This window comes from Podarcis bocagei, assembly GCF_964188305.1.
Source record: "Podarcis bocagei genome assembly, chromosome: 9".
Lineage (NCBI taxonomy): Eukaryota > Metazoa > Chordata > Lepidosauria > Squamata > Lacertidae > Podarcis > Podarcis bocagei.
In genome coordinates this window covers 78,359,031-78,386,881 of record NC_138134.1, presented here as the reverse complement: position 1 = coordinate 78,386,881, position 27,851 = coordinate 78,359,031, and the positions used below count along the sequence as shown (strand labels likewise).

General features: G+C 47.8%; 2 protein-coding genes across 4 annotated transcripts; one reads left to right on the top strand and one right to left on the bottom strand.

Annotated features, from left to right (window-relative positions):
- Positions 1–117: 117 nt before the first annotated feature.
- On the bottom strand, positions 118–15,818 carry LOC308594332 (C-type lectin domain family 4 member F-like). 2 transcript variants are annotated; one of them, XM_081207441.1, is made up of 7 exons: positions 15,576–15,809; positions 11,452–11,559; positions 7,744–7,851; positions 6,584–6,682; positions 5,235–5,386; positions 2,759–2,871; positions 118–726 (listed from the first exon to the last, which is right to left on the bottom strand). In XM_081207441.1, the coding sequence occupies exons 1-7, from the start codon at positions 15,622–15,624 to the stop codon at positions 588–590; spliced, it is 768 nt and encodes a 255-aa protein (XP_081063567.1). In that variant the 5' UTR covers positions 15,625–15,809; the 3' UTR covers positions 118–587. The 2 variants fall into 2 exon arrangements, 1 of the variants encoding a protein (XP_081063567.1); XR_014011387.1 differs by lacking the exon at positions 118–726 and adding an exon at positions 1,308–1,708 and having other exon boundaries at positions 1,881–2,871; positions 15,576–15,818.
- Positions 14,012–27,811, top strand: LOC308594330 (uncharacterized protein). 2 transcript variants are annotated; one of them, XM_081207439.1, is made up of 7 exons: positions 14,012–14,390; positions 18,633–18,803; positions 20,765–20,872; positions 22,421–22,507; positions 24,715–24,881; positions 26,948–27,051; positions 27,540–27,811. In XM_081207439.1, exons 2-7 carry the CDS (start codon positions 18,635–18,637, stop codon positions 27,694–27,696), a joined length of 792 nt encoding a protein of 263 aa, XP_081063565.1. In that variant the 5' UTR covers positions 14,012–14,390; positions 18,633–18,634; the 3' UTR covers positions 27,697–27,811. The 2 variants fall into 2 exon arrangements, with proteins under 2 accessions (XP_081063565.1, XP_081063564.1); XM_081207438.1 differs by lacking the exon at positions 14,012–14,390 and adding an exon at positions 17,312–17,502.
- Positions 27,812–27,851: the final 40 nt, after the last annotated feature.

The window sequence follows — 27,851 nt, the reverse complement described above, 5'->3', positions numbered from 1 at the left end:
GAACAATGGAGGTGGAGACGCTCCTTCAGGTATACAGGACCGAGGCCGTAGCAGGTGGGTGCGGGAGCTGTAAATCAGACTTTGCAAAGCTGGTCTCCCTGGATCAAGTTTGTTGAATTAATCAAACTAAATAGCTTTATTTGGGTTCCAGATAAATTGCCTCTCTATTGAATTCTGTCGCGTTATTGTCTTCCTTAGTGGGCTGTGCAAAGGGTTCTTCTGAATAATCCTTTTTATGGGGTAGGGGGCTCAGTGGGCACTAAAAGTTTGGGACTTTGGTACAAAGGCAACTCTAAAATTGATTGCTCGACCTGCTTTTTCCGTCTGGCAAAAGTCCATCAAGGCAGCCTTGCCTCTTCCAGGCCTTTAAAATTCTGACATGCGGATTGGGGAAAAGGAAGAGGGTGGAGGGTTTTCCTGCAGTGTTCCCATCGATTAAGAAAATCCGGCAGTCATGGGGCTAGGCCTCTCCTGGAGTGACAGCTGCTTATGAGCTTCTGGAGACCTTTGGCTGTCCTCCGCTGGATCCAGAAAACTGGGTTCGGTGGCCCCTTAGTCCTGTCCTGGAAAGGCAGCGGGGCATCTGCTCAGGAGAAGACCTTCTTACAGAACCATTTATAGTTGTATGTGCAGCTGACGTCATTCCAGTGCGTTGAGAGGTGAACACAGTCTTCCTCATGTTGTGGTGCTCCATGCCAGTTGTCTGGCTGTCCTTGTCCCCAGAAACTGGAAAAGAAGGCGAGAGGCTGTGATTATATAGCTGGCATGCTTTAATATATATATATATATATATATATCTTAGGGACGCGGGTGGCGCTGTGGGTTAAACCACAGAGCCTAGTGTTAGAGGACATTCGGCACAGAAACATGTGTGTATACCTTTAAGAAGTTTCTGGGGTTAATTGGCTGCAGCTGGCCGTTGCTATAAAGGAAAAAAGCTGAGTTTTGTATCCTGCCTGCAGGAATAACACCCACCAGAGTTTGTGTTTATTGTTTAGTAATAAAGTCTTCGTTTTAGTTTGGGTTTTTACACCTATGTCTCCTGGAGTCACTCTGTCCTCTGCCACCAGCTGGAAATCCCCCTCCAACACCTAGGAGTTGCCGATCAGAAGGTCGGCGGTTCGAATCCCCGCGACGGGGTGAGCTCCTGTTGCTCGGTCCCTGCTCCTGCCAACGTAGCAGTTCGAAAGCACGTCAAAGTGCAAGTAGATAAATAGGTACCGCTCCGGCGGGAAGGTAAACGGCGTTTCCGTGCGCTGCTCTGGTTCACCAGAAGCGTCTTAGTCATGCTGGCCACATGACCTGGAAGCTGTAAGCCAGCTCCCTCGGCCAATAAAGCGAGATGAGTGCCGCAACCCCAGAGTCGTCCGCAACTGGACCTAACGGTCAGGGGTCCCTTTACCTTTATGCATGCAGTGCAACAGATCCATTGTTGGCCTCCGTCTGTCTTGAGAGACAACGGAGTGCACCTCTGCGGGTGAAGTCAAACTGCTATGATAGCAGTGCCACAGTGACCCCCCCAGGATGCAAGCCTGGATGTCCTGGGCTGCCCAGACGACAAGACCCCTCTCTCAGCCTCGCTGATGGGGTCCAAAGGAAAGCAGAGCAATATTTTTGGCACCCGCTTGGCTGTAGCATTTGCAGGAAGAAGGCGTGCAAGGTGCCAGCCAACCGTCTTAGGGACTCCAGATTTGTGTAGAGTTTACTCCTTGGCAGTGGCGTAGCATGGGTTGTCAGCACCCGGGGCAAGGCAAGTAATTTGCGCCCCCTAACCTGTGGATTTGCGCCCCCTAACCCGTGGATTTGCACCCCCTAACCCTAACCCCCAGGTGTTGTGCCCGGTGCGGCCGGCCCCCCCTGCACCCCCCACGCTACGCCACTGCTCCTTGGCCTTTTCTTCTCTGGAAGATGTGCCGCAAGGCACCAGAAGTTTAGAATCAGAGTTTTCCTTCTCTTCGATGGGCTGCCTTCCAAGGTGGATGAACCCCACCTGCCCCTCTCTTCCCTCTACAGCAGGGGTCAGCAAACATTTTCAGCAGGGGGCCGGTCCACTGTTCCTCAGACCTTGTGGGGGGCCAGACTATATTTGGGGGAAAAAATGAACGAATTCCTATGCCCCACAAATAACCCAGAGATGCATTTTAAATAAAAGCACACATTCTGCTCATGTAAAAACACGCTGATTCCTGGACCGTCCGCGGGCCGGATTGAGAAGGCGATTGGGCCAGATCTGGTCCCCGGGCCTTAGTTTGCCTATCCATGCTCTACAGCATGTGCAGAAATCACCTTTTTGACAGTTGGACCCACTATTAGTCTTGTCCACTCAATTCCTAGAGCCTGTCTTTGCAAGTCCCTAACTCACTGAGGGCTTGAGACCCATCAGCTCCCGTCTATTTGTTTAGCCGGCCAGTCGAAGCCATTCCTGGGATATGGCCGCTGTCGCATGCTAACACATTCTAGGAGCCACAGGTGAGAGCTGAGTGCGACCAAAGGTGGTCAAACTATCCCAGAAGAAGGAGCATGATGTGTTCCTATTAGTCAGGGTCCCTATTACTCAAAGATCCCTATTGGTCAGGGATTATCTTTCCTGATTTTGGTTTGTTTTAGGAAATCACAGAGTAGCACTTTTCCAGGGGTCTCCTGGGATGGAGGTGAGGACTATATGAAAAAGTCTGTTTTGTAGGGGCACCTGAAGTGAAAGAATACAGAAAGCCACACACTGTGTTTTCTTCTTTTTTTAAGAGCTGATCAGACCCACCTAAGCTTTTTGTTGTACTTTGTGCCGTCCACCCAGGTCCAAACACCTTCTGTATTTTGGTCAGAGAGTCCGATCCAAAAGTGCTGACTTCTGGCTTCCCTGACAAGGTATTCCTGCAAAACAGTTTCAAACCACAGTGGTCCAGGGTTGCAGAGAGAGAGAGAGAAAGAAAGAGAAAGAAAGAGAAAGAGAGAACTAGGCTCAGGGACAGGATACCATTCTATAATAATAATAATAATAATAATAATAATAATAATAATAATAATAATAATATTTTTTATTTATATCCCGCCCTCCCCAGCCGAAGCTGGGCTCAGGGCGTCTAACAACAATCAAAATAATCCAACGTTCTAAAAACATTTCATTATAAAATTAATTAAAATCAAATTGGTGGCAACCATTAAGCAAAATTCTGTGCAGATTGCCAGAGGAGGGAGTCAGGCTGCGCCCTGACAAAAGGTCTGTCTTGCAGGCCCTGCGGAAAGATGTCAAGTCCCGCATGGCCCTAGTCTCTTGTGACAGAGCGTTCCACCAGATTGGAGCTGCGGCCGAGAAAGCCCTGGCTCTAGCTGAGGCCAGCCTAACCTCTCTGTGGCCTGGGATCTTCAGGATGTTTTTATTTGCAGACCGTAAGTTCCTCTGTGGGTCATACCAGGAGAGGCGGTCCCATAGGTACAAGGGTCCTAGGCCGTATAGGGCTTTAAATGTTAAAACCATCACCTTAATCCTGATCCTGTACTCCACTGGGACCCAGTGCAGTTGGTATAGTACCGGATGAATGTGATCACGCAGCGAAGACCCCATAAGGAGTCTCGCCACGGGATTCTGCACCCGCTGGAGTTTCTGGGTCAGTCTCAAGGGCAGCCCCACGTAGAGCGAGTTACAATAATCCAGTCCGGAGGTGACCGTCGCGTGGATCACAGTGGCTAGGTCAGGGCGAGAGAGATAAGGAGCCAACTGCTTAGCTTGGCGGAGATGAAAAAATGCTGCCTTTGTTATAGCTGTAATCTGCGCCTCCATAGAGAGGGAGGTATCGAAGATTACACCCAAACTCTTAACGGACGATGCTGGCACTAATTGCGCCTGCGCAAGAGATGGGAGTTGCCCCCTCAATCCCATATCGTCCCGTCCCAGCCATAGGACCTCTGTCTTCGAAGGATTTAACTTCAACCGGCTCCCACGTAACCATCCAGCCACAGCTTCCAAACATCTGGTCAGTGTGTCTGGGGCCGAGTCAGGATGGCCATCCATCAACAGATAAAGCTGGGTGTCATCAGCATACTGATGGCAACCCAGCCCAAAACTCTGGGCAAGCTGGGCGAGGGGGCGCATAAAGATGTTAAAAAGCATCCTGGCTCAGCAGCAAATGGCCTTTAGATTTGCAGCTGGGCAGCTTGATCCTGTGCACATTTACTCAGAAGTAAGCCCCACCCAGTTCCCAGAGGCAGGCTGGGACTTTAGGAATCAGCGAGTTGTGCCTAACCCCTTCTGTGCAAAGGACCCTCAACTCTAGAAATGCCAACTGACCAAGGAAACAAACCCTTGTGTCTCTAGCAGCTGCTTGATGCGCAGAGAGCAGCAGGAGCAGCTGCTTTTCCCAGGAAGGGGACTGGCCTGGTAATAGTGGCAGGCTAAGTTGCTGGCAAAAGTGCAAAAGCAGAGGCCAGCAAAGAAGGTGGCAGCGCAATCTTAAGGCGGCTGCTTGGGCCAGGAAAATGTTTCGGGCAAGCCCAGGTGCTGTTGTTTTTGTTAGCTGAGCAGGTAAATCCAGGTGTTTTGAAGTGTGTGTGCAGGGCTGTCTTAAGCATATGTGGCTCCGGGGTGCAGAGATCCGTTCGGCGCCTCCCCCAGGTTGCCCAGTCCCAGGTGCGCAGGAGGGTGGAGCCAGCCGGCCGCCTCAGCGTCTTGCTGACTTGGTTGTCCCTGAACTCGCAGCGCAGAGCCGCCCGCAGCAGAAGAGCCCACTGTAGCGCTCTGACCGACAGACGGGCTCTTCCCTGGACTCAACTCTCGGACCCTGGACTCAGCCTGGCGCCCAGGTGCCCCGTGTAGGCATCTCCGCTCGGCCAAGCTGATAAAGCTCATCTTCCTCTTGCCGAGTCCTTCGGAATCACCTCCGACGAATAATTAACGACCTGAGCCTTTGATGAGGCCTCAGGCACATTCCCGTTCAGCAGAGTTTCCAGCACAGGGAAGTGATTTATAGCTACATCGCTATGCTTTATTTTTTACTACACAGACAGCAAAGAAAAATACACCCTCCCTCTATGAAAGCAGAGAGCAACTGGAACAAAGGAACAGGAAACCAGTAAACATCACATCCGTCTCCTGCCTCCGTGAGACTTCCAACAGCCTGGAAGGTCTCTGGAATGTAAACAGAGCCTTTGACTCTTAAGCAGCTGCTCAGTGGCAAACAGAAACTAACACCCCGCACCCCTAGCGCCTATGGGTAAGACGGCCCTGTGTGTGTGCTCACCATCTCTTCCTTTGACGTGATGGAGACCAGGTGTGCCCCCTGGGCTCTACAGGTGTCCTCAGCTTCCTGCCAGGGCTTTGCCTTTTGGGAAACGAAATAGACGCTGCCGTTGTAAAACTTCCAGCCTGTGGAGAGGAATGCCAGGAGTTCCCCTTTGGGAGAGAAAACGGGAGTGGGTCTCAGGAACCCTGAACTGCAGGAAAGGCTGATTGGAGGGGTTGGATCTGGCCATCGTCTGTTCGAGGATGTAGCATGAGTGTCTCAAAAAAGGGAATGGATGTATGCTAGAGAAGGGATGGGGGCTCAAGCATGGCGTGTGTGCATAAATATTATTTATGTATTGCCAACTCCCGCCCCCCATTCAGTTCAAGAAGGAGCTTGTCATGCAGAGGCGTGAAAAACCACAGTTCTTGAACATTCTTACATGTTCATTACATGTACAAGGTGTGACCGGAAAGTTCGGTGAATGGTTACGGAAATCGGACAGTGAGAAATATTGGAACATACATACCTTAAAGGTAAAGGGTAAAGGGACCCCTGATCATTAGGTCCAGTCATGGCCGGCTCTGGGGTTGCGGCGCTCATCTCACTTTACTGGCCGAGGGAGCTGGCGTAAAGCCTCCGGGTCATGTGGCCAGCATGACTAAGCCGCTTCTGGCGAACCAGAGCAGCGCATGGAAGCGCCATTTACCTTCCCGCCAGAGCGGTACCTATTTATCTACTTGCACTTTGATGGCTTTTAAAGATAAGATAGCTGCTTATTTCCTTGACATCTGATGGGAGGGCGTTCCACAGGGCGGGCGCCACTACCAAGAAGGCCCTCTGTCTGGTTCCCTGTAACCTCATTTCGGAGCTGGACCTCAGTGTCCGGGCAGAATGATGGGGATGGAGACGTTCCTTCAGGTATACTGAACCGAGGCCATTTAGGGCTTTAAAGGTCAGCGCCAACACTTTGAATTGTGCTCGGAAATGTACTGGTTACAAGAAGGAGATTATGACTAAACATCAGAAAGAACTTTCTGATGTTAAGAGCTGTTCAACAGAGGAACAGACTCCCTTGGGAGGTGGTTGCCCCAGGTCTGGCCAGGAGGATCGCCATAACTCAAGTTGGGGTGGGGACTTGGTTTTGCCCCTGCAACTTTAACTGGATCGTGATATGCAGAAATCATGTGGCAAAGTCCTTTAATTGAATAAGGACCAACATTGCCACCTCCTAATATGTTTCAATTACAGGAGCAGTAGGCGTTTAAGAAGTTGGCACCGCTTATGTCCAGAACCGGAGATGGTTTGGGATTCTGACTCCCCTTGAAGGAAAGAGGTCTTCTTCACTGATTTTGACCCCTACTTACTGTGACGATTCTGGATAGCGGTTTTTGACGCACTGACGTTCCCCAGGTGGGTTTGGATCTTGTAGAAAGCCTCAGAGATGTTTTGGAGCAGCTGAACACCTGGAAGGGCAGAGTTCGGTGTAGTGTCAGACCAAAGTGAGCTTTGTGAAATGGAGACTAGGAGAAAAGTGTCAGGAGCTCGTCCTACACTTGAGTAGGACCATGGCAGAGACACATGCCTGACTGGCATGTTCTCTCCCTCCTGGTCGATCGTTCAGGAGCTTCAAAGCTTTCTTCAGCCCGAACATCACAGCGACCGATGCGAACAGATACCAGCACACTTAGGGATCCGCAGAGTCTTCGCAGTTTGCCTAACAGACCTCAGCAACTCAGCATTTTGGCTAATCTACTTTATTTACATATAAACACACATGGAGCACTGCAACATGGCTCCCTCTCTCTCTAGCATCAGACAGCAAAGAAAAAGAACAAAGGACAACAGTCCCAATTTAATGGAACACAGTAACACAAACATCCTTTCTCCGTCGCTTCCCACTTGGTGGAGTCAAAACATACACCGTCATGTGAAAGACAACAATCTCATGACTGCAGTCACGGAGCAGGAATTCTAACAAAAAGTAACGTTTTCATAAACTTCTCTCTGTCTAAGAAAATCACTGAGATGCAGTGATTGGGGCAGCTGCACCTGTTGGGTTTCTGTTTAAAGGCACAGGGTACTCTAATCAGAGAAACAGGTGTTCCTTATCCCTGAAGGAGGTATTTAAAATCTGCCAGTTGCTGGAAACTACAGGAGAGGAGAGTGTTTCTCTTGTGGTCGGATCCTGCTTGCTGCTTTCCCATAGGGGCATTGGTTGGCCACTGTGAGAAGAGGATGCTAGGTAGGCCATTGGCCTGATCCTGCAAGATCCACTTCTTATGCCATAGACGCATTGCGTGGCCTATTATCACAGCCTCAGTTTCCCAACTGTAAAACGGGCACAACAATAACCTACCGTACTTTCCTAGCTTGGCTGTGAGGACAAACACTTTTCATTATGCAAATTAAATGACGAAGGGCACAAATCATCTGGAGGAAAGGAAGGGAAACGATTAAAAATAGGAGCCCTTCCCATCCTCACATACTCTGAGGGTTGTCCTCATTTCTGGGTTTTGCAACTTACTCTCAGATGCTTCCGCTGGTGAAAGAGAGATATTGCTGAGAAACAGGGAGGTTCTGATCTTCTCCATCACTCCTTCGATTTCCTGGAGTTTCTTCTCCTTCTGGGAATCTACAAACCATATGAACATCATAAGAGCATGCCGGATCGAGCCAATGGCCGACCTGTGGGAAACCCACAACCAGGATTCGAACAGAAGAGCAGCACTCCCCCTTCTTGTGGTTTGTCTAATATTATTAGACAATTATTTGTCTAATAATCCTTTTTAAAACACACCCAAATTGGTGGCCATCACTCTTTCCTGTGGCAGGGAGTTCCACAGGTTATCTGTGCGCTGCATGAAGAAGGACTTTCTTTTATCTGCCCTGACATGGCAGACATGCAGGATTAACTTCCAAATAAAAGTGCCAGCGAAGGCAAGAAGTGTGAAGGGGGCGTGCAAAGTAGGAAATCCAAAAATCTGAAAATGCTGAACAGATTTCAGAGTTTGGAGTTTTGCTCAGAACTCCCTGCTACCCCTTTTCTTTTTAACAGGGTCGGAACTTTTTTTTTGTTCTCCTCCCAACTGCAGCGGAGGCACAAACGGAACTGCGTTGGCCCACAATCCATTTGAGTAGCCTTGCCTCTCCTACCTGCCCTGCCAAATTCTAGATTTTGTAAGCTCCACGGGGCAGGGACCTATCATTCATGTTCTCCTGCAAATTCCTATGTACTACTAGGGCAGACATAGGCAAACTCTGGCCCTCCAGATGTTTGGGACTACAATTCCCATCATCCCTAGCTAACAGGACCGGTGATCAGGGATGATGGGAATTGTAGTCCCAAACATCTGGAGGGCCAAAGTTTGCCTTTGCCTGATCTAGGGAGCCTTGCAGTATCTTTTGGGATGTTACAGCCCATCCTTGAGCATGCCTCTTGAATACCAATGGCACTTTGGCCCTTCCAAGATTTTGTTCTGCTGGTCTTCCTGGCAATGGGGCCGGTGGCATTTTCTGCAGGCCAGCCAACTCTTCCCTATTTAGATCAAATCCCTTCCTTCCCCACCATCGCTTTTCAAGGCTAATTTCCCTCCCACTTGGAAAAACCTCACCTTTGCTCTGGTTCTCTCATTTTTGCGGGGTATTTTCAGGGGTGGGCAGTGATCAGCATTTAGCTTTTAATTGTCATAAACAAAATCTGCCCTTATTCCCTTATGGGGGACACAAGAGCCCTTATAGAGTCCTTTGTAGGTTCTCCATCGGTAGGAGACAATAACAGAGGCCAACCAGAGAAAGCGCTAAATGGCCTCGGTCCAGTATACCTGAAGGAGCGTCTCCACCTCCATCTTTCTGCCCGGACACTGAAGTCCAGCGCCGACGGCCTTCTGGCGGTTCCCTCACTGCGAGAAGCCAAGTTACAGGGAGCCAGGCAGAGGGCCTTCTCGATGGTGGCACCCGCCCTGTGGAACGCCCTCCCACCAGATGTCAAAGAGAAGAACAACTACCAGACTTTTAGAAGACATCTGAAGGCAGCCGTGTTTAGGGAAGCTTTTAATGTTTGACAGACTATTGTATTTTAATATTTTGTTGGAAGCTGCCCAGAGTGGCTGGGGAAACCCAAGGTGTGCCTGCCTTTATATAGACATTTTAAATTGCCCGCCCTGGAGTCCAAGACCACCCCCAGAAACATCATCTATACATCACAGAAGGGGTGTAGCTGAAGACCACCCTCCCGATATATCATCCATTTCAGTCCGGTTTCCGTCCTGGTTTTGGGACCGAAACGGCTCTGGTTGCCCTCACAAATGATCTCCGTAGACAACTGGATCGAGGCGGGTCAGGATTGCTGATCCTTTTAGATTTGTCAGCAGCCTTTGACATGGTCGATCATGATCTTCTGGATCACTGCCTCGCAGACGTGGGGATACAGGGCTTAGCCCGTAACTGGCTGTGCACTTTTATCTCTGGTCGGGGACAGAGGGTGGCACTAGGGAGGGAAATGTCGTTGCGCCACTCCTTGGTGTGTGGAGTGCCGCAGGGCGCAATTCTCTCCCCAATGCTTTTTAACATCTTTATGCGCCCCCTTGCCCAGATTATCTGGAGCTTTGGGCTGGGCTGTCACCAATATGCTGATGACACTCAGCTCTATCTGCTGATGGATGGCCGCACGGACTCGGCCCTGAACACACTGACCAGATGCTTGGAAGCTGTGGCTGGATGGTTTCGTGGGAGCCGAGTGAAACTAAATCCTTCGAAGACAGAGGTCCTATGGCTAGGTCGGGATGGCATGGGGATGAGGGACCAACTCCCTTCTCTTGCGGGGGCCCAATTAGTGCCATTGCCTTCCGTTAAGAGTTTGGGTGTAATCCTTGACGCCTCCCTTTCCATGGAGGTGCAAGTTACAGCAACAGCCAAGGCAACATTTTCCCACCTTCACCGCATCAAGCAGTTGGTCCCTTACCTTTCCCGCCCCGACCTGGCCACAGTGATCCATGCGATGGTCATCTCCAGGCTTGACTACTGTAATTCGCTCTACGCGGGGCTGCCCTTGAAGCTGTCCCAGAAACTCCAGCGGGTGCAGAATGCTGCAGCGAGGCTCCTCACGGGGTCTCTGCCACGGGAGCATATTCACCCAGTGCTTTTCAAACTGCACTGGCTCCCGGTAGAGTACAGGGTCAGGTTCAAGGTGCTGGTCTTGACCTTTAAAGCCCTTCACGGCCTAGGACCCTCGTACCCACGGGACTGCCTCTCCTGGTATGCCCCACGGAGAGCCTCAAGGTCCATAAATAGCAACACCCTAGTGTTCCCGGGCCCTAAGGAAGTTAGATTAGCCTCAGCCAGAGCCAGGGCCTTTTCAACACTGGCCCCGGCCTGGTGGAACACTTTGCCTCATGAGACCAGGGCCCTGCAGGATCTGATTTCTTTCTGCAGGGCCTGTAAGACAGAGTTGTTTTGCCTGGCCTTTGGCTTGGAACCAATTTGATTCCCTCCCTCCCTCCCTCCCTCCCTCCCTCCCTCCCTCCCTCCCTCCCTCCCTTTCTTTTTTTCCTTTCCTTCTCCTCCTGCGATGAGGCTACATTTTAATATTTTAATGTTTCCATATTTTAATGTTGTATTTTAATTTTGTTTTTAAGTTGTAATCATTCAATTTGTTTTTATTATTGCTTGTAAGCCGCTCTGAGCCCGGCCTTGGCTGGGGAGGGCGGGGTATAAATAAAAATTATTATTATTATTATTATTATTATTATTATTATTATTATTATTATTATATCATACCTACATAACAGAAAGGGCGGTCTACAACAGAAATCTGAGTGCGTTGTTTATCTCCTGTCTGGCAGGTTATCTGATAATGCCTTATCAGATGGTAGTCTGGCCATTCCTTTGAGATGGTGATTACCCAATCCCTGAGACAATGGGAAGGTTCCCTCATCCCCTCCCTCCTTGCAGAGAAAACATTTGGTCAGTTTGGGAGTCAAAATAGTTCCAGGGAGGTCTTCCTGTGCTGCTCCAGACATGTGGTCCACACATCTATGTACGTGCTTGGTTGGTACATTTATGAACATTTAAAAGACCTTAATTTTTTTATTACATAATGGAAGCCTGTGTGTGATCGCCCGAAGCAGCAAAGTGGTTGCGTCGTTCTGCACGTCCTCAGAGGCACTCTCACCACCCATTGGGGCCTGGACAGATGTAATTGAGATCAAAGTAGGAAACGTGTAATTGTACTTACAGAGAAGGGCCATTGCAATGAGGGAGGTGGCCAGCAGTAGCAGCAGCAGAGTCAGGAGCGTCACGATGATGGTGGTGGAGATGTCTCTCTTGCGAGGTGGAGAAGAAGCTGAAGGAGGCAGAGGATGGTGGGAAAGATTAAAATTTCATCCCCCCACCCTGCTTTCTCTTAAACGTGAGGCTCCAGGGGACTACGACCCCCTCAGGCAGGTAAGGTTTCTTACCTGCCCTCCACCAGCAGGTCTCAGGCAGGGCAGGTTAGAACCATACCATTAAAAACAAGCAAAGCAGTTTACATAAAACTCGATGGAAAAAACCATGAGGGGCTGAGTAGCACTGAGTGGTGCCCCAGTGAAGAATAGGGATTGGGGCGGGGAGAGAAATCCATGTATGGTCTTGCTGAGATCCCTCCATTGCAGGAGGTTGGACTAGACGACTCTCAGGGTCCAACTCTACAATAATAATAATATAATAATAATTTATCATTTATACCCCGCCCATCTGGCTGGGTTTCCCCAGCCACTCTGGGCGGCTTCCAACAAAATATTAAAATACCGTAATGCATCAAACATTAAAACCTTCCCTAAACAGGGTTGCCTTCAGATGTCTTCTAAAAGTCTGGTAGTTGTTGTTCTCTTTGACATGTGCTGGGAGGGTGTTCCACAAGGCAGGTGCCACCACCAAGAAGGCCCTCTGCCTGGTTCCCTGTAACTTGGCTTCTCGCAATGAGGGAACCGCCAGAAGGCCCTCTGCGCTGGACCTCAGTGTCCGGGTAGAACGATGGGGGTGGAGATGCTCCTTCAGGTATACTGGACTGAGGCTGTTTCGGGCTTTAAAGGTCAGCACCAACACTTTGAATTCAGCCCGGAAACGTACTGGGAGCCAATGTAGGTCTTTCAAGACCGGTCTCGGCAGCCGCTCCCCATCATCAGTCTAGCTGCCGCATTCTGGATTAATTGCTGTTTCCAGGTCACCTTCAAAGGTAGCCCCACGTAGAGCACATTGCAGTAGTCCAAGCGGGAGAGAACTAGAGCATGCACCACTCTGGCGAGACAGTCCGTGGCCAGGGAGGGTCTCATCCTGCCTACCAGATGGAGCTGGGAGACAGCTGCCCTGGACACAGAATTGATCTGCACCTCCATGGACAGCTGTGAGTCCAGAATGACTCCCAGGCTGCACACCTGGTCCTTCAGGGGCACAGTTACCCCATTCAGGACCAGAGAGTCCTCCATACCTGCCCACCTCCTGTCCCCCAGAAACAGTACTTCTGTCTTGTCAGGGTTCAGCCTCAATCTGTTAGCCACCATCCATACTCCAACTGCCTCCAGGCACTCATAATTCTATGATACTATGATTCTAGTTCACATTTAAAGCCAATTTACCCCCCCCCATCTAATTCACACTTCCCAAAACAATATGAGAAGTGAAAGGAGGGAAGAGAGTTCTTGGGATCAGATCCTGCTTGCATGTTTCCCACGGGCAGCTGCTTAACTGCTGTGAGGACAGGATGCTAGGCTGAGGGGGGGGGAACCCCCCTTGGGCCTGATCCTGCAGGGCTCTCCTTATGTGCTCTTATGAGATGCGTTTGAGATGGAGTTGCTCTGGTCCATTGTGGGATTGCACTTCATTCTGCCTTTAGGTTCATACGCTATGCAAATCGGCAGTCTATAAGTATATATTTTTGAATAGAAACAAATAATAAATTCCCCACTAAAAAAGAAAGAAAAAACCCGCTCTGGTGCCTTTGCAAAACGCAATGCAAAGGAATACAGAGAGATAAAGAAACACAGCACACACAACTATGCAGTCAATTACATAGAACTTCCCAAAGACAAAAAATGTCAAAAATATACGTGGAAGACTGGCAGATGCAACTAATTGACTACATGGAGATGGCGGAGATGACTGGCAGAATTCGAGACCAGGGAGAAGAGCAAGTGGAAGAAGATTGGGGGAAATTTAAAATCTATTTGCAGAAACATTGTAAAATTTTTGAATGTTGATGACATTGAAATGAACTGTGGGGGTTCTAGCAACAAGATAAAATTTAAGATTAAACCAACAATAGATAAACTAAGGGCTATGAATTTGCTGAACCAACTTTTAAAAGGGATACAAGAACGGGGGATGTGAGGAAGTCAGGAAAATATGTGAATTTAAGATATAAAATTAAGAAAGAGGGAATTTTTGTGTTTTTTCTATATGTGCTTTTTCTTTTTTACTATTAGTCTTTTAATGTATGCATTTTTGTATTTTTGTGTTTAATGTTTGTATTGTTGTATTTTGTAGTATGTATTTTGTGTTTTTATATTTCTCTTGTTCTTGTCTTTGTATTTTTTCTTTTATATTATGCATTGTTAAAACTTAATAAAAAATGTTTACAAAAAAATTTCAAAAATATAACATAATATAAATGTCTTATTTTTTACATTTTGTCTCTAGTCCATTTGCAGGTGTGTTCTGCAGTGTGTCTCGCTTGATGCCTGGTTTGGGTGGGGCACACGAGCTGGTGTGGGAATCAGGCGGGAGGGATGTTTCTTAAGAGCTTATTTATTTTCATCTGTGAAACTCTGCAAGCTCTGCAGTTTCACAAGAGCTTTATTGCAGATGTTGAGTTCCACCCCATCGTTTCCGGCCATCTTTTCAGAGGAGGATGAGAGTCCAGCAACTGCATCCCGCAGGACCACAGTAGGTGTGTGTTTGGTCCCCCAGCTCACCCCCAGCCCCATATTATGGATTAAATTCAACCTTCACACAACAGGAAGCCACTGTGGACTCTGGGGCACTGATAAGCAGAGAGGAAGCAGGATGTTGACAGGCCCATTCTTGCAAAAGATGCCTTGCACCAGACTTCGCATCGGGCACCGGCAATTGACCTTACGACTCCTTACGTTCCTATCACCAGACCCAGGACTGGCTCTCAGGATTGTGTTGCCACAGGTAAGAGCAATTGCTCAGGTAAGACAATTGTCCTCCACAAGGAAAGCCACTCCCCTCAAATTTACCAGATGGATGGCCGGATCCAGCAGGGTCTTCTGATATTCTGGTGCCTGGGGAATTTCAAACACTGCAAGGGGCAAAGAGGAGCAGACAGACCTCCTCCCCAATATCCGCCACTTTGATATTCACTTTGGACAAAGGTGCATTATAATTCCTGCTGGATCAGGCCAGAGGGCTCCCATTCATCCTGGTCTCACGATGCCCCAAAGGGACCTGGGTGCAACAGCAACACTCCCCAGAAACTGGTGCTATTCAGAAGCACTACTGCACCCCAGAGCGCAGTGATAACATAGCCATTGCAGACCCTCCAAGTGTCCCTATTTTCCAGGGACCATGTCAGATTTACAGAAGCCTTCCACATTTCTGATTTGATCCCAGAATGCCCTGCTTTTCCCTAAAAAAAGGTAAAGAGACCCCTGAGCATAAGGTCCAGTTGTGTCCAACTCTGGGGTTGCAGCGCTCATCTCGCTTTATTGGCCGAGGGAGCTGGCGTACAGCTTCTGGGTCATGTGGCCAGCATGACTTCTGGCAAACCAGAGCAGCGCATGGAAACACCGTTTACCTTCCCGCTGGAGCGGTACCTATTTATCTACTTGCACTTGACATGCTTTCGAACTGCTAGGTTGGCAGGAGCAGGGATTGAGCAACGGGAGCTCACTCCGTCGTGGGGATTCGAACCGCCGACCTTCTGACCGGCAAGTCCTAGGCCCTGTGGTTTAACCCACAGCACCACCCGCGTCCCCTAGGACGTCCCTATTTTCGTCGGAGAAATGTTGGAGGGCATGGAATAGGATGTCCCCACGGATTCCCCCCCAGCTGGAACTCGCTGGAACTGAGTTCCGGCACCTCTCAGATGGGCACCATTGCCATTCAAAGAGAATGACAGAGGTGTCCATGAGTTCCAGCCCCGTTTCCCTTAGAAAAATAGCAATGAATGTCCTTATTTTCACTGGAGAAACGCTGGAGGGGATGCAATTGTGGTTAGAAGCCATTGATAGCCTTCTTCTCCATGAAACTATCTAATCCGCTGCTGTAATGCCTTTGCTCCCCCAGACCAAGCCCCGATTCAAAATGTGAGACATTTCTTAAAAGGGAAGGGAGCCTGTGATTAAAGTGTGCCCTTACCACCGACTTCAAACTTCGTTGTATTCGCATAGATGATCTCTTGCGCCATCCTTCTCTCGATGCCACCAGCCTTGCCTGTTCTTCTCTAGCTGTTCCCTCTAAGACAAACGCCTTTCTATTAAGCCTTTCGTTCCGGCCTCCTGCTCAGCTGTCCCAGCTGCCACGCCCCCTGGCAGCCAACCAATCGGGCAGAGGCTTGGGGGCGGGGTTTAGCTGCTCAAATGCAGCCACGGCAGCACTGCCCTCTCATTCCGCTGCTGGTTTTTGTTGGATCACGCACGCACCCTCCCTTTAGTTCATTGCTATGTTTTTGACCTTGCCATGGACCTGCGGTTGGTCGCCTTGGTTGTCCAAGGGGCCTGGTAGGAACTGGCAAATTGGCACTGGCCACTTGGTTTTTCGCCTAAAAGGTAAAGGTAAAGGGACCCCTGACCGTTAGGTCCAGTCGTGGCCGACTCTGGGGTTGCGGCGCTCATCTTTCTTTACTGGCCGAGGGAGCCGGCGTACAGCTTCCGGGTCATGTGGCCAGCATGACTAAGCCGCTTCTGGCGAACCAGAGCAGCGCACGGAAATGCCGTTTACCTTCCCGCCGGAGCGGTACCTATTTATCTACTTGCACTTTGACGTGCTTTCAAACTGCTAGGTTGGCAGGAGCAGGGACCGAGCAACAGCAGCTCACCCCGTCGTGGGGATTCGGACTGCCGACCTTCTGATCGGCAAGACCTAGGCTCTGTGGTTTAACCCACAGTGCCACCCGCGTCCTGGTTTTTCGCCTACCTTGTAGCAAATCGTCACAACCTTTTGAGTATTGGCGGTTAGGCATTGGAATATGTTTGTGTATTGGAGGGCAGGATGTGGCCATCCCCTACCCCTCCACTTTTTGGGTATTCTGTTAAAGGAATCCAGTGGTTTGTGGATCCTGTCCAATGCCCTTGTTGTATTTGCATCAACAGGCTCCTTCTACTGGTGGTTAACCCTTGATAGACTCACCCCTTCCTGAGGGTATGGAGTCAAGCTCTGTTGTTTTATCCAATGCCTAAGCCAATATCACTCACATGCTGTAATCAATAAAGTTGTGGCCTTTTTTTAGCCTATTAACCTAATATACTGCGTCCTTGTGTCTTTCTTATCCTCAAGTGGGTGCCGGGTCCTCGACTCACAACTGTCATGCTGCCAGAGAGAGGCTTGTGGGCTTTGTGGTTAAAAACACAGTGACTTTGCAACTTTGCCGTATTGTTTTTAATATTCGGTTGGAAGCCGCCCAGAGTGGCTGTGGAAACCCAGCCAGATGGGCAGGGTATAAATTACTATTGTTGTTGTTGTTGTTGTTGTTGTTGTTGTTGTTGTTGTTGTTATTATTATTATTATTATTATTATTATTATTATCATCATCATCATCATCATCATTCTGGGATTTCCCTTGCCAGCTCTGCTCACTTGGCACAAGGCTGGAAGTAGCATTCAGGGACACTTGGCTTACTAGCAGTGTGTGTGAAAAGGATCTAGGGGTCTTGGTGGACCCCAAGCTGAACACAAGTCGGAGGGTCACAGCTGGGGTCAGAAAGTTGATGAGGAGTTTCCTGGTACCTTCACCTACTTAGATGCCAAAGACTGCTGCCTCCTCACAGGCCCAGCGCCATCACAATCTGCCTTACCTTTCAGCCACAGGTGTGCTTGTGATGGTGAATGGTGGCAGGGCAGGGCAGGCAGCCAATCAGCAAGCGGCTTGTGTCACAGGGCTGCTGCTTGCACCATCCTGGGAGGACAAAGGAAGTGAGTATAAGGCCGTGGGAGGGAGGCATAAGAATCCATGGGAAATATAGAGCAGAAATAGCGTAGGGTTCAAGAGAATCAGACTCGAAGAGAACAAGGGAAATCCTTGACAGATAATCTGGAAGGGAATCCTAAAGTGAACCACAAGCAGAAGGTACAGTAGTTGCCTCGACACTACAGCAGATTATCCAATGTTGGGAAGATTTTCTTATGCCAGGGTTGCCATCCGTCCAGAATTTTCCGGACATAGCCGGAATACCGCAGTCGGAAGCAATGTCCGGGCAAAGAATCGCAAAAAATGTCCAGGAAAATCTGATCATATGGCAACCTATGTCGCTAGTGTTGTTTTTGGCTATTTTCCTTTAAAAATAGCTCAGAAACCTCTCTCTTTTTTGGGGTGGGGGTGTCAATTTTGCCCAAAAAGCTCAACAACCTTTGTGTACGGATGTTCACTTTTTGAAATATGGCAAACCTAATTTAGGCAATCCCTGATTTTTTTTAACCTCAGCTCTCCATTACTGGAGGGACGCGGGTGGTGCTGTGGTGTAAACCACTGAGCCTAGGGCTTGCTGATTGGAAGGTCGGCAGTTCAAATCCCCGCGACGGGGTGAGTTGCCGTTGCTCGGTCCCTGCTCCTGCCAACCTAGCAGTTCGAAAGCACGTCAAAGTGCAAGTGGATAAATAGGTACCGCTCTGGCGGGAAGGTAAACGGCGTTTCCGTGCGCTGCTCTGGTTGGCCAGAAGCGGCTTAGTCATGCTGGCCACATGACCCGGAAGCTGTCTGCAGACAAACGCCGGCTCCCTTGGCCTATAGAAAGAGATGAGCATGCAACCCCAGAGTCGTCCACGACTGGACCTGACGGTCAGGGGCACCTTTACCTTTACCCCATTACTGGAGCTTAAACTGTTCCCTTTCTGCTGTGAATGTCATTATTTGAGAACTTAAAAGAACAGTTAAAATCTGTTAGGCACCTGCCCCTCCTTTCCCACCTTCTCCAGATGATTCTGAGCCCCCCGCCCTAAGATTTGCCTCCTTTGAGACCCCCGTGGTCTCCATTGCATCACAACAGATTTGTCTGAATTTGAAATGCAGTATCATCCATGAATCGCAGGCGTGACTGCCTGTCGCTCAGCTACCACCAAAGGCTAGGGGGGTCCCTCTCCCTATTGGGTCCTGAGTGCAGCACCCAAATCCCTGAATAGGCAAAAGGCAGGGGGCCTGATGATGAACTTGCCCCTCAATTTGTTGTCTTCATGGGTCTTTCTTCCTTCTTGTCATTGCAGCCATGGCCCCCAAGAAACCACCAGCACCAGCAAAGCCGGCGGCGGCGGCGGCACCACCACCAGCAGCAGAACATGCTGGCATGACACCGCAACGTTTAAAGATGATATGGATGTGCATTGGTGGGACGGTATTGGTCTTTGGTACCATAGCTGCAGTGATGGGCTATCTCTGTAAGTTCAACTCTGTCTGCTGACACACACCTTCCCTAAGCTGCTCCTGAACAAACTGTGCCGCTTGGTTTCTCCTGCTGAAGGACAGAGGGTTGAACAAGGTGCTCTCGCGCAGTGAACGGGAGGAGGGCTGGGCACAGCTAAGATGCGTCTGTTGGCACCCCGCACCCGGCGGCAGGCTTGTTGAAGGGGCCCTTAGCACGTACAGACACTCCAAGCACCCTTGTTTTCCAGGGCTGGATCTACGCTGAACTTTTAAATGTTATTAGAACGATACTAGATATTAGATATTTGTTCTAAAACGTCACAGGACATACTGGTACAGTCATACCTCGGGTTGAAGTAGCTCCGCGGTGACCCGGAAGTAATGGAGTGCGTTACTTCCGGGTTTCGCCGCTTGAGCATGCGCAGACTCTCAAAATGACGTCATGCGCATGTGCAGAAGTGGTGAAACGCGACACGCGCAGATGCACAGTCGCGTCTTACGTTTACTTCAGGATGTGAACAGGGCTCTGGAATGAATCCCGTTCGTATCCAGAGGCACCACTGTACATTAAATAACATCCCTTACCTGTTTTTTGTTGGGAACAATGCAGTTTGCCTATTGCCTGGTTCCTGGTTGCTCTGCAGAAACCTCTGGCATCAAATTTTAATAACACATTGTTAACATTACAAGCAACACGTAATGTGTCCATCTATGTTATGAAAAGCATTCCTTAATTCTTCCTATTTTTATAAACCATGAGTGTATATCAATCACGGGGACAATCACAGATTTACAGAAGCCGTCCCGATTTCTGATTTGATCCTGGAATGTCCCATTTTCCCTTAGGATGTCTTTATTTTCATCGGAGAAATGTTGGAGGGTGGCCCGTTTTGTGACCCCCCCCCAAGCCAAGGAGATAAGTAACTATACAGCCTTCCATCAGCTTTGGCTGGTGGCCCAGCTACGTCCCTATCAGGACAGGGATAGCCTAACTACTGTTGTCTAAGCTCTGGAAACCTCAAGGTTAGATTACAGTGGTACCTCGGGTTAAGAACTTAATTTGTTCCGGAGGTCCGTTCTTAACCTGAACTGTTCTTAACCTGAGGTACCACTTTAGCTAATGGGGCCTCCCGCTGCTGCCACGCCACCACCACACGATTTCTGTTCTCATCCTGAAGCAAAGTTCTTAACTTGAAATACTGTTTCTGGGTTAGTGGAGTCTGTAACCTGAAGCGTCTGTAACCTGAGGTACCACTGTACTGCAATGTGTTATATGTCAGGCTGCCTCTGAAGACGGTTCGGAAACTTCAGCTGGTGCAGAATTCAGTGGCCAGGTTGCTCACCGGAGCAAGATGGTTTGAACATATTACCTGGTCCGACTGCACTGGCTACCGATTAGTTTCTGAGCCCAATTCAAAGTGCTGGTTTTGACCTATGAAGCCTTAAATGGCTCAGGACCACAATACCTCAAGGACCGCCTCTTTCCATATGAACCTACCTGGACCCTGAGATCATCTTCTGAGGCCCTCATTCGTGTACCTCCTCCTCGAGAGATACAGAGGGTGGCAACATGAAAACGGGGCCTTCTCTGCAGTGGCTCCCCGTCTATGGAATGCTCTCCCCAGGGAAGTTCGCCTGGACTCTCCTTCCTTGGAGGTTTTAAAGCAGAGGTTGGATAGCCATCTGTCATGGATGCTTTAGCTGAGATTCCTGCAATGCAGGGGGTTGGACTAGATGGCCATTGGGGTCCATTCCAACTCTATGATTCTGTGATCTCAGGCTGGGTAGCTGGTAGAGAGCTTTGCAGGAGTCTCTGAAGAGCTACTACCTGTTGAGAAGACAGTCCAAGGCTTGGTGGAACACGGCTCAACCTCTGAATATGGCAGTTTCATGTGCTTATTATGGGGTTATTGGGGGGGGGGCGTTGTTTGGCAGCTGGAAATCTGAGTTCCCGTCCTTGTCTTAATACCTTTAGATAGCAATATGCTAGCGGAACCACCCCATCACCTTGAACCGTCGTTGAACAGACTCAGAAGCTCAATGGCCGCTTCGTACAGACGCCCTAAGCTCAATTACGGAAATGGTAAGTGGGATAGGAATAACTGTTTATTTCCAATTCCGGTTTTGAAATGCGGGGTGCTGCACAGTTTCCATAGCTCTGAGTTCTGAAAAGAAAAGGCGGACATCTCCTGAAGATTGTTGTTTGTTGTTTAGTCGTTTAGTCGTGTTCGACTCTGCGTGACCCCATGGACCAGAGCACGCCAGGCACTCCTGTCTTCCACTGCCTCCCGCAGTTTGGTCAAACTCATGCTGGTAGCTTCGAGAACACTGTCCCACCATCTCGTCCTCTGTCGTCCCCTTCTCCTTGTGCCCTCCATCTTTCCCAGCATCAGGGTCTTTTCCAGGGAGTCTTCTCTTCTCATGAGGTGGCCAAAGTCTTGGAGCCTCAGCTTCAGGATCTGTCCATGGGAATCTCAAGAGTCTCCTCCAGCACCATAATTGAAAAGCATCAATTCTTTATGGTCCAGCTCTTACTTCCATACATCACTACTGGGAAAACCATAGCTTTAACTATACAGGCCTTTGTTGGCAACTCCTGAAGATACAGATGTGGAATTTTGGCTAGCCTTTATAGGAAGTTTGTGGGTTCTGTGTATATAGCAATACCCACCATAATATCAAATCATGATAGGATGTTCCCAGGGCTTCCCCCACAGCTGGAACTCACTAGAACTGAGTTCCGGCACCTCTCAGGTGGGCACCATTGCCATTCTAAGAGAACGAGGGGAAAGTTGATGGTGAGTTCCAGTAACCCTTTCCCTAGAAAAATAGCACTTATTCTTATTATTTAGCTATAGACCCCCCCAACTTCCTCCAAAGGAGGTCAGAGCAGCAAACATGCCAGCACTAATATTTATTGACAATGCTAGCACAACTGAAACTTCTTAATCACAGTTTAAAACAACCTTCTAAGGAAGGAATGTTGCATTTGATTACATCCCACAATTGTAACATAGTTATCCTGGAAAAGGTTTAAGTTCTTTGCTGATATCCATTTCCCCAAATGTTTAACCCCCCTGTTTTAATTCTCATAATATTCTTGAGTCTTTTGCCTGTGAGTCTAGATTTTTAACTATCATTCCCCCCTTCCCCTTATTTATATAGAATCCTGCTAAGTTGCCAAATTTTGTTATTGTTTCTGTTGTCCTTGGGACACTTTCTATCAGATTTTCCAACGTCAACGCAATGTTGTCCGCAAGGCTTTGACTTCAGACTCTCTCAGCCCAACCTTAATTCCTGTTATTTCATCATTTCCCCGTATTTCTCTAGTTAACACTTCCAATGTTGGGATTAACAACAGTGGAGACAGGGGGCATCCCTGCCTTGTCCTCATTACTGGGATTTCAGTCCGGGGAGAGGGGAATTTCCGAAAGGCAGCACTTTGGATCTTAGCCAAATCAATTAAAAATCTGTGGGGTTTTTTTGGCGTTTTTTACAAAAAAAATCTCAACAATTTTAGGGTGTCCTCCTTGTTATAACATGACAACCCTATAACATGTTCAAATGTGTCTGGGTCTGGGTTGGGCTGGTGCTGAAGAAACTCTCATTCTAATTTTGGGAATACTTTCAGCCATAAAGGTATCAGATTTTGCTTTGACGTTGATGGACACATTGAAAAGCAACCAGCATGAATATGCAGAGCAGAAGAAAAACTACCGTAAGTACCTGCATGTCTAAATACGGGGCGCACTTTGAGAACGCAAGGGAGCAAATGGATATGACGGTGAGCCAGAAACTGAAAGGGTGGTGAAATATTCTTGGAGTTGAGAGTGGATTTCATGCTCTTGATTCAGCTCATAGTGGTGAGGAGGAATGGAAGTTCCCCCAGAATGTCTGCTTTATATACATTATTTACACAATGGGCCCCGTGTGATTGGCTAATTCCGGGATTCACCTGTAGGCCAAGCAGGTTGCGGATTCACTTCCACCTGGAGCTGGATTGGGTGGCTCCTGTGGACCAATCAGACTGCTGCATTCTGAATCCTATTGTTCTAGGACCAATCAGACTGCTGCCTTTTGGATCCTATTCAACTCAGTACATAACACCTGGAATGCTAGAATTGCAAAAGGGGGGTGGGCACACCCTTAGCTTCCACAAAAATTAAAGGCCACCCTGAATGAACATTAAATGCTGGCATAGAGCACCGGCTAAGGGAAGGAGTTGGGACATATCAGTGTTCAATCTCAGCCATTCGGCAGCTTTCTCTTGTGTTTTACTCAGGCCGTGCTCTGTCAATTTTGGTTTCTTTCTTCAGCTTCTCAGTTTCCCAGATTTCCACAGCAGTTCGCATTTATTTAAAACAGGTTGTTATGAAAATGCACGAGCATTTCAGCGCACGTTTCTCCTCAATACGCCCAGTTTTGCTTGCAGTTTTGATTCAGATGCAATTTTTATTTTTATTTTTTGCAAAGTAATTTCCTCTTAAGAGGATGCGGTCCCCGCCCTCCTCCCCCGTTGTCATCACAGACATAGGCATTTCAACACTCCCTTTACCCTGGTCTATGCCTTTTTCCAAAGTTCCTTGCCTGGTGAACTGCATTTCAAAACCCAGAGGAGTGTAACTTTTGAGGAGTGGTTGTGTTTCAGGTCGTTTCAGAGAGGGCAAATTGGGCAGGTTTGCCTTTAAATCAAACCCCCTCCTCCATTGAAGCAAATGCTTGTGGAGCCACAGGTCAGCAGAAAAGCCCAAGCGTTGCAGGGAAATAATCTTTGGGCGAAACTGGGAATCCAGGAATCCTTGTCTTGTCTGCCTGGGCCAGCATCCATCAGTGCCATTAATTTAATTTGATCATAGATCATAGAAGATCATAGAATCATAGAGTTGGAAGAGACCACAAGGGCCATCGAGTCCAACCCCCTGCCAAGCAGGAAACACCACCAGAGCACTCCTGACATATGGTTGTCAAGCCTCTGCTTAAAGACCTCCAAAGTAGGAGACTCCACCACACTCCTTGGCAGCAAATTCCACTGTCAAACAGCTCTTACTGTCAGGAAGTTCTTCCTAATCTAATGTTTAGATGGAATCTTCTTTCTTGTAGTTTGGATCCATTGCTCCGTGTCCGCTTCTCTGGAGCAGCAGAAAACAACCTTTTCCCCTCCTCTATGTGACATCCTTTTATATATTTGAACATGGATATCATATCACCCCTTAACCTCCTCTTCTCCAGGCTAAACATGCCCAGCTCCTTGATTTTGAATTGATTTTAAAATGAATTGATTTTAGAATGCTGTGTTACTTTTACTGTTGTTAGCCGCTCTGAGCCTGGCTTCACCTGGGGAGGGCGGGATATAAATAAAATTATATATTATTATTATTATTATTACAGTGGTGCCCTGCAAGACGAATGCCTCGCAAGACGGAAAACTCGCTAGACGAAAGGGTTTTCCGTTTTTGCGTTGCTTCGCTAGACGAATTTCCCTATGGGCTTGCTTCGCAAGACGAAAATGTCTTGCGCTTTTTTCTTAAAGCTGCTTGAAGAGGCGCAGTTGCGACGGACCGTGCTTCGCAAGACGAAAAACATCGCAAGACGAAAAGACTCGCGGAACGAATTATTTTCGTCTTGCGAGGCACCACTGTATTTTGTCTGCCAACCCAATCATCTTCATTAGACACTTAGAAGATTATTTCACGCCACTCTTCTAAGGAATACGACAGACAGAAAAATACAAGAGAAGATGGAGAAATTAGAATGTAGAATGTAGCACGGCACTGACAATATAGGACTTGTATTTTGTACATACTGAACTTGGTGGTCAACTGGAGAGCTACATTTTAATATATTATGTCGCAATGTTGATTTTGTGCACAACTGCTTTCAGTCCATGCACCATGCAATAGCAGCATTCCTCTCTCTCCCTCATAGAAAATCTCTACAAGAAAGATACTAAAGCCAGATCTGCTGGTACCTGGGATGCCTTTGGGAGGAATCTCTACTATGTTTCAAAAGGAAGAAAGACCTGGTATGATGCGGAGAACTTCTGTGTGTCCAGAGATTCCCACCTGGCCTCCGTCTTAAGTGATGAAGAACAGGTTATATATATTTTTCTTCCTCTCTTCCACAAAGTGGTCTTCTTCTCTAGTGCCCAATGCTCCTGTCAGCCTTGGTTCTTCTTGCCCACGCCTGCAAATGTGTTATGATTCCTTGCAGCTATTGCCATGGCTGCCTTGTTTTTTGTTTTTGTTTTCAATAATTTCTATTCATTTTCAATTACAAAAATCCAATATGCATCAAATTATATTGATACCAAATAGCAATACCAATTCAGATACAAATCAATTACTGTATTTTTCGCTCTATAACACGCACCCGACCATAACACGCACGTAGATTTTGGAGGAGGAAAATCCATAGGCATGCCACCCGTAGGCATTCCCTCCATAACACACACAGACATTTCCCCTTACTTTTTAGGAGGAAAAAAGTGAGTGTTATGGTGCAAAAAATACAGTACATAGCCATTTATGAATTTTGTATGGCTTCCCACGTGCTGTACTTCAGGGTCTGTTCTCTTTAATTCTGCCTCCAGACTATTGCTCAAACCAAATATAATCCATTCTTGATAAAATTCCTTATACCACAGCTACAATGATTAACTTCAGTTCATATTAACACATATAATAATTTATAAATTCACAAGTGAAGTTCTCCTTTCTTCTTCCTGTGTGAGGTTTTAATTTTCATCAATTGTTCCTTTATCAAATATTATGTCCATGTTAATTAATTCCTGATCTCCTTTTATGACTCAGAGTTACTCTGGAAAGGTCTCTCTCTTTGTAATTAATTAGTTATAATTATTAGTAGAAGAATGATCTGGTGCCCTGCCAGAGCCCCGGCAAGTCTTCAAAGTCCAGTCCCTCCTCCCCTCAATGAGGAGGCAAGTGAAAGAATTAACTCCGGAGATGTTCCATGCCATTTTTATAAGTATTCCAAACATTATTTTTTCCCCTCACACAGTCCTGCCAAATGTCATCTTCCAGTGTTCTTCCCCAACAGCAAAAGCACTGAGATAATTAACAGGATATTAAAATGCATTTTTAAAAATAATAATATTAATCATAATTTAATAGTGCTCAGATTATGTGATTTAATACTCCTTTTTTATAAAATAGCGTTAAACACAGTGGACTGCCCATATTTAAGTTCCGAAGCCTTTCCACTCTTTCCACACAAGGAATCCAAGACTGCAGTCCTGCTCCCACTTACCTGGGAGGAAACCTCATTAAAAACAGAGGCATTTACTTTTGAGTAGGTAGACAGATTATCGTACTGTAAGTTAACTGCACAGTGAATTCTTAATAGCAGGAGATGTGCCTAAGCCTCTTTGCAAAGTTGGCACATTTTGCATCTGCACTTACTATATGCCGAAGCATTTGTAGAAAACCACTTGTAGGGAGTATCAGATCTCAGGTGAACCCACCACAGGAAATATGCATTCTGGTGATGAAAGGAATAAATAAATAAAATAAGTAAACATCACCATCAAAATCTTGGGCACCCAGTGGTGCCACAGGGCTGATATAGGCACCAGACACAAGTATTCTCTTTTCTGCCTCCGCATCACATTACAGTGGTGCCTCGCAAGACGAAAAGAATCCGTTCTGTGATTCTCTTCGTCTAGCGGTTTTTTCATCTTGCGAAGCAAGCCCATTGACTGATTAGCGGATTAGCGCTATTAGCGGCTTTTAGCGGCTTATCTGCTGGTCGGATCAGCTGATAAGCGGCTTAGCGGCTTAGAAAAAGGGGGGGGGGGAAGGAAAAAAACCCAGCAGGAACTCGCAAGACATTGTCGTCTTGCAAAGCAAGCCCATAGGAAATTCGTTTTGCGAAGCACCTCCAAAACGGAAAACTCTTTCGTCTAGCGAATTTTGCAAGGTACCACTGTATATATAAAATTTATAATGTGCCTTAACTGAAAGTATTTAAATTATGGAGCTCTGTATCCATTTACCACTGTATCTCCCTCGAAGTACATGTTTCCATCTGCCTCGCAACAAGTCACAGCATTAAATGTGCAGTTCCTTACTGCCACATTGCTCAGGCCTAGGTAGCTGAATCGGGGCATTTTGTCAGCTGAGGTCGTTCCTTCTTTCCGCAGAATTACATCACTTCTCAGCTCAAAGACCCCGCCTGGATTGGTTTTACAGATGAAAAGGAGGAAGGCAAATGGGAATGGACAGATGGCTCCAGAGTAACAAAGCAGTAAGTCTTTTTTAAGAAAGGGGGGGGGTATTTCAAGAGGTGTTAGGGAACTGTTCTTGAGCATGTAAAGAAGTTAAGTAATCTTTACAACACAATCTGCTGCGGTGCCTTGCACATGCATATGTGATGCACCCCCAAATTAACCAGGCCAGCTGACCCCTGATTTACACAATGGGTCCCGCGTGATTGGCTGATTCAACTCCCCTCCTGGAGCCTGATTGGACTGCTCCTGCAGGCCAATCCGGTTGCTGATTCACATCCTCCTGGAGCTGGATTGGGTGGCTCCTGCAGACCAATCAGGTGGCTGCCTTCTAGGATCCTACCTGCCCATTGTTCTAGGATCCAAGCTCAGTACATAACAGTGTCACAGCCCATTTCACCTCAACAGGTCTTGCCACCTCTCACATCCTCCTCATTCTGTTGCCTTGGTAGACCCAGCCTCTCTGTATGTCTTGGATTTAATGGAAGTCTTTCCTCTCTGGCCCCAGGTATTGGCACGAGGAAAACACTTACTTTACAGAAAACAAGAGAAGATTGGAGAAGGACTGCACATCCATAGTGCCTTCGCTAGCTGGAAACAATTGGCGTGATACCTATTGCCACGAACTACGGAACTGGGTTTGTAAGGAGAGCGTAGAAATTTAAGTTGGCAAAACGTGGGCCAACGCGTGACTGAAGACAGAATGGGTTCCATCCCATGGTTCAACTTCAGAAGATGTCTGCTTAGAAAGAATGAACAGAAATATACTATTCCACGCAAGCCTTGTTCTCTGTGCTCCCTGAAACCAAGAGAGTTGAGA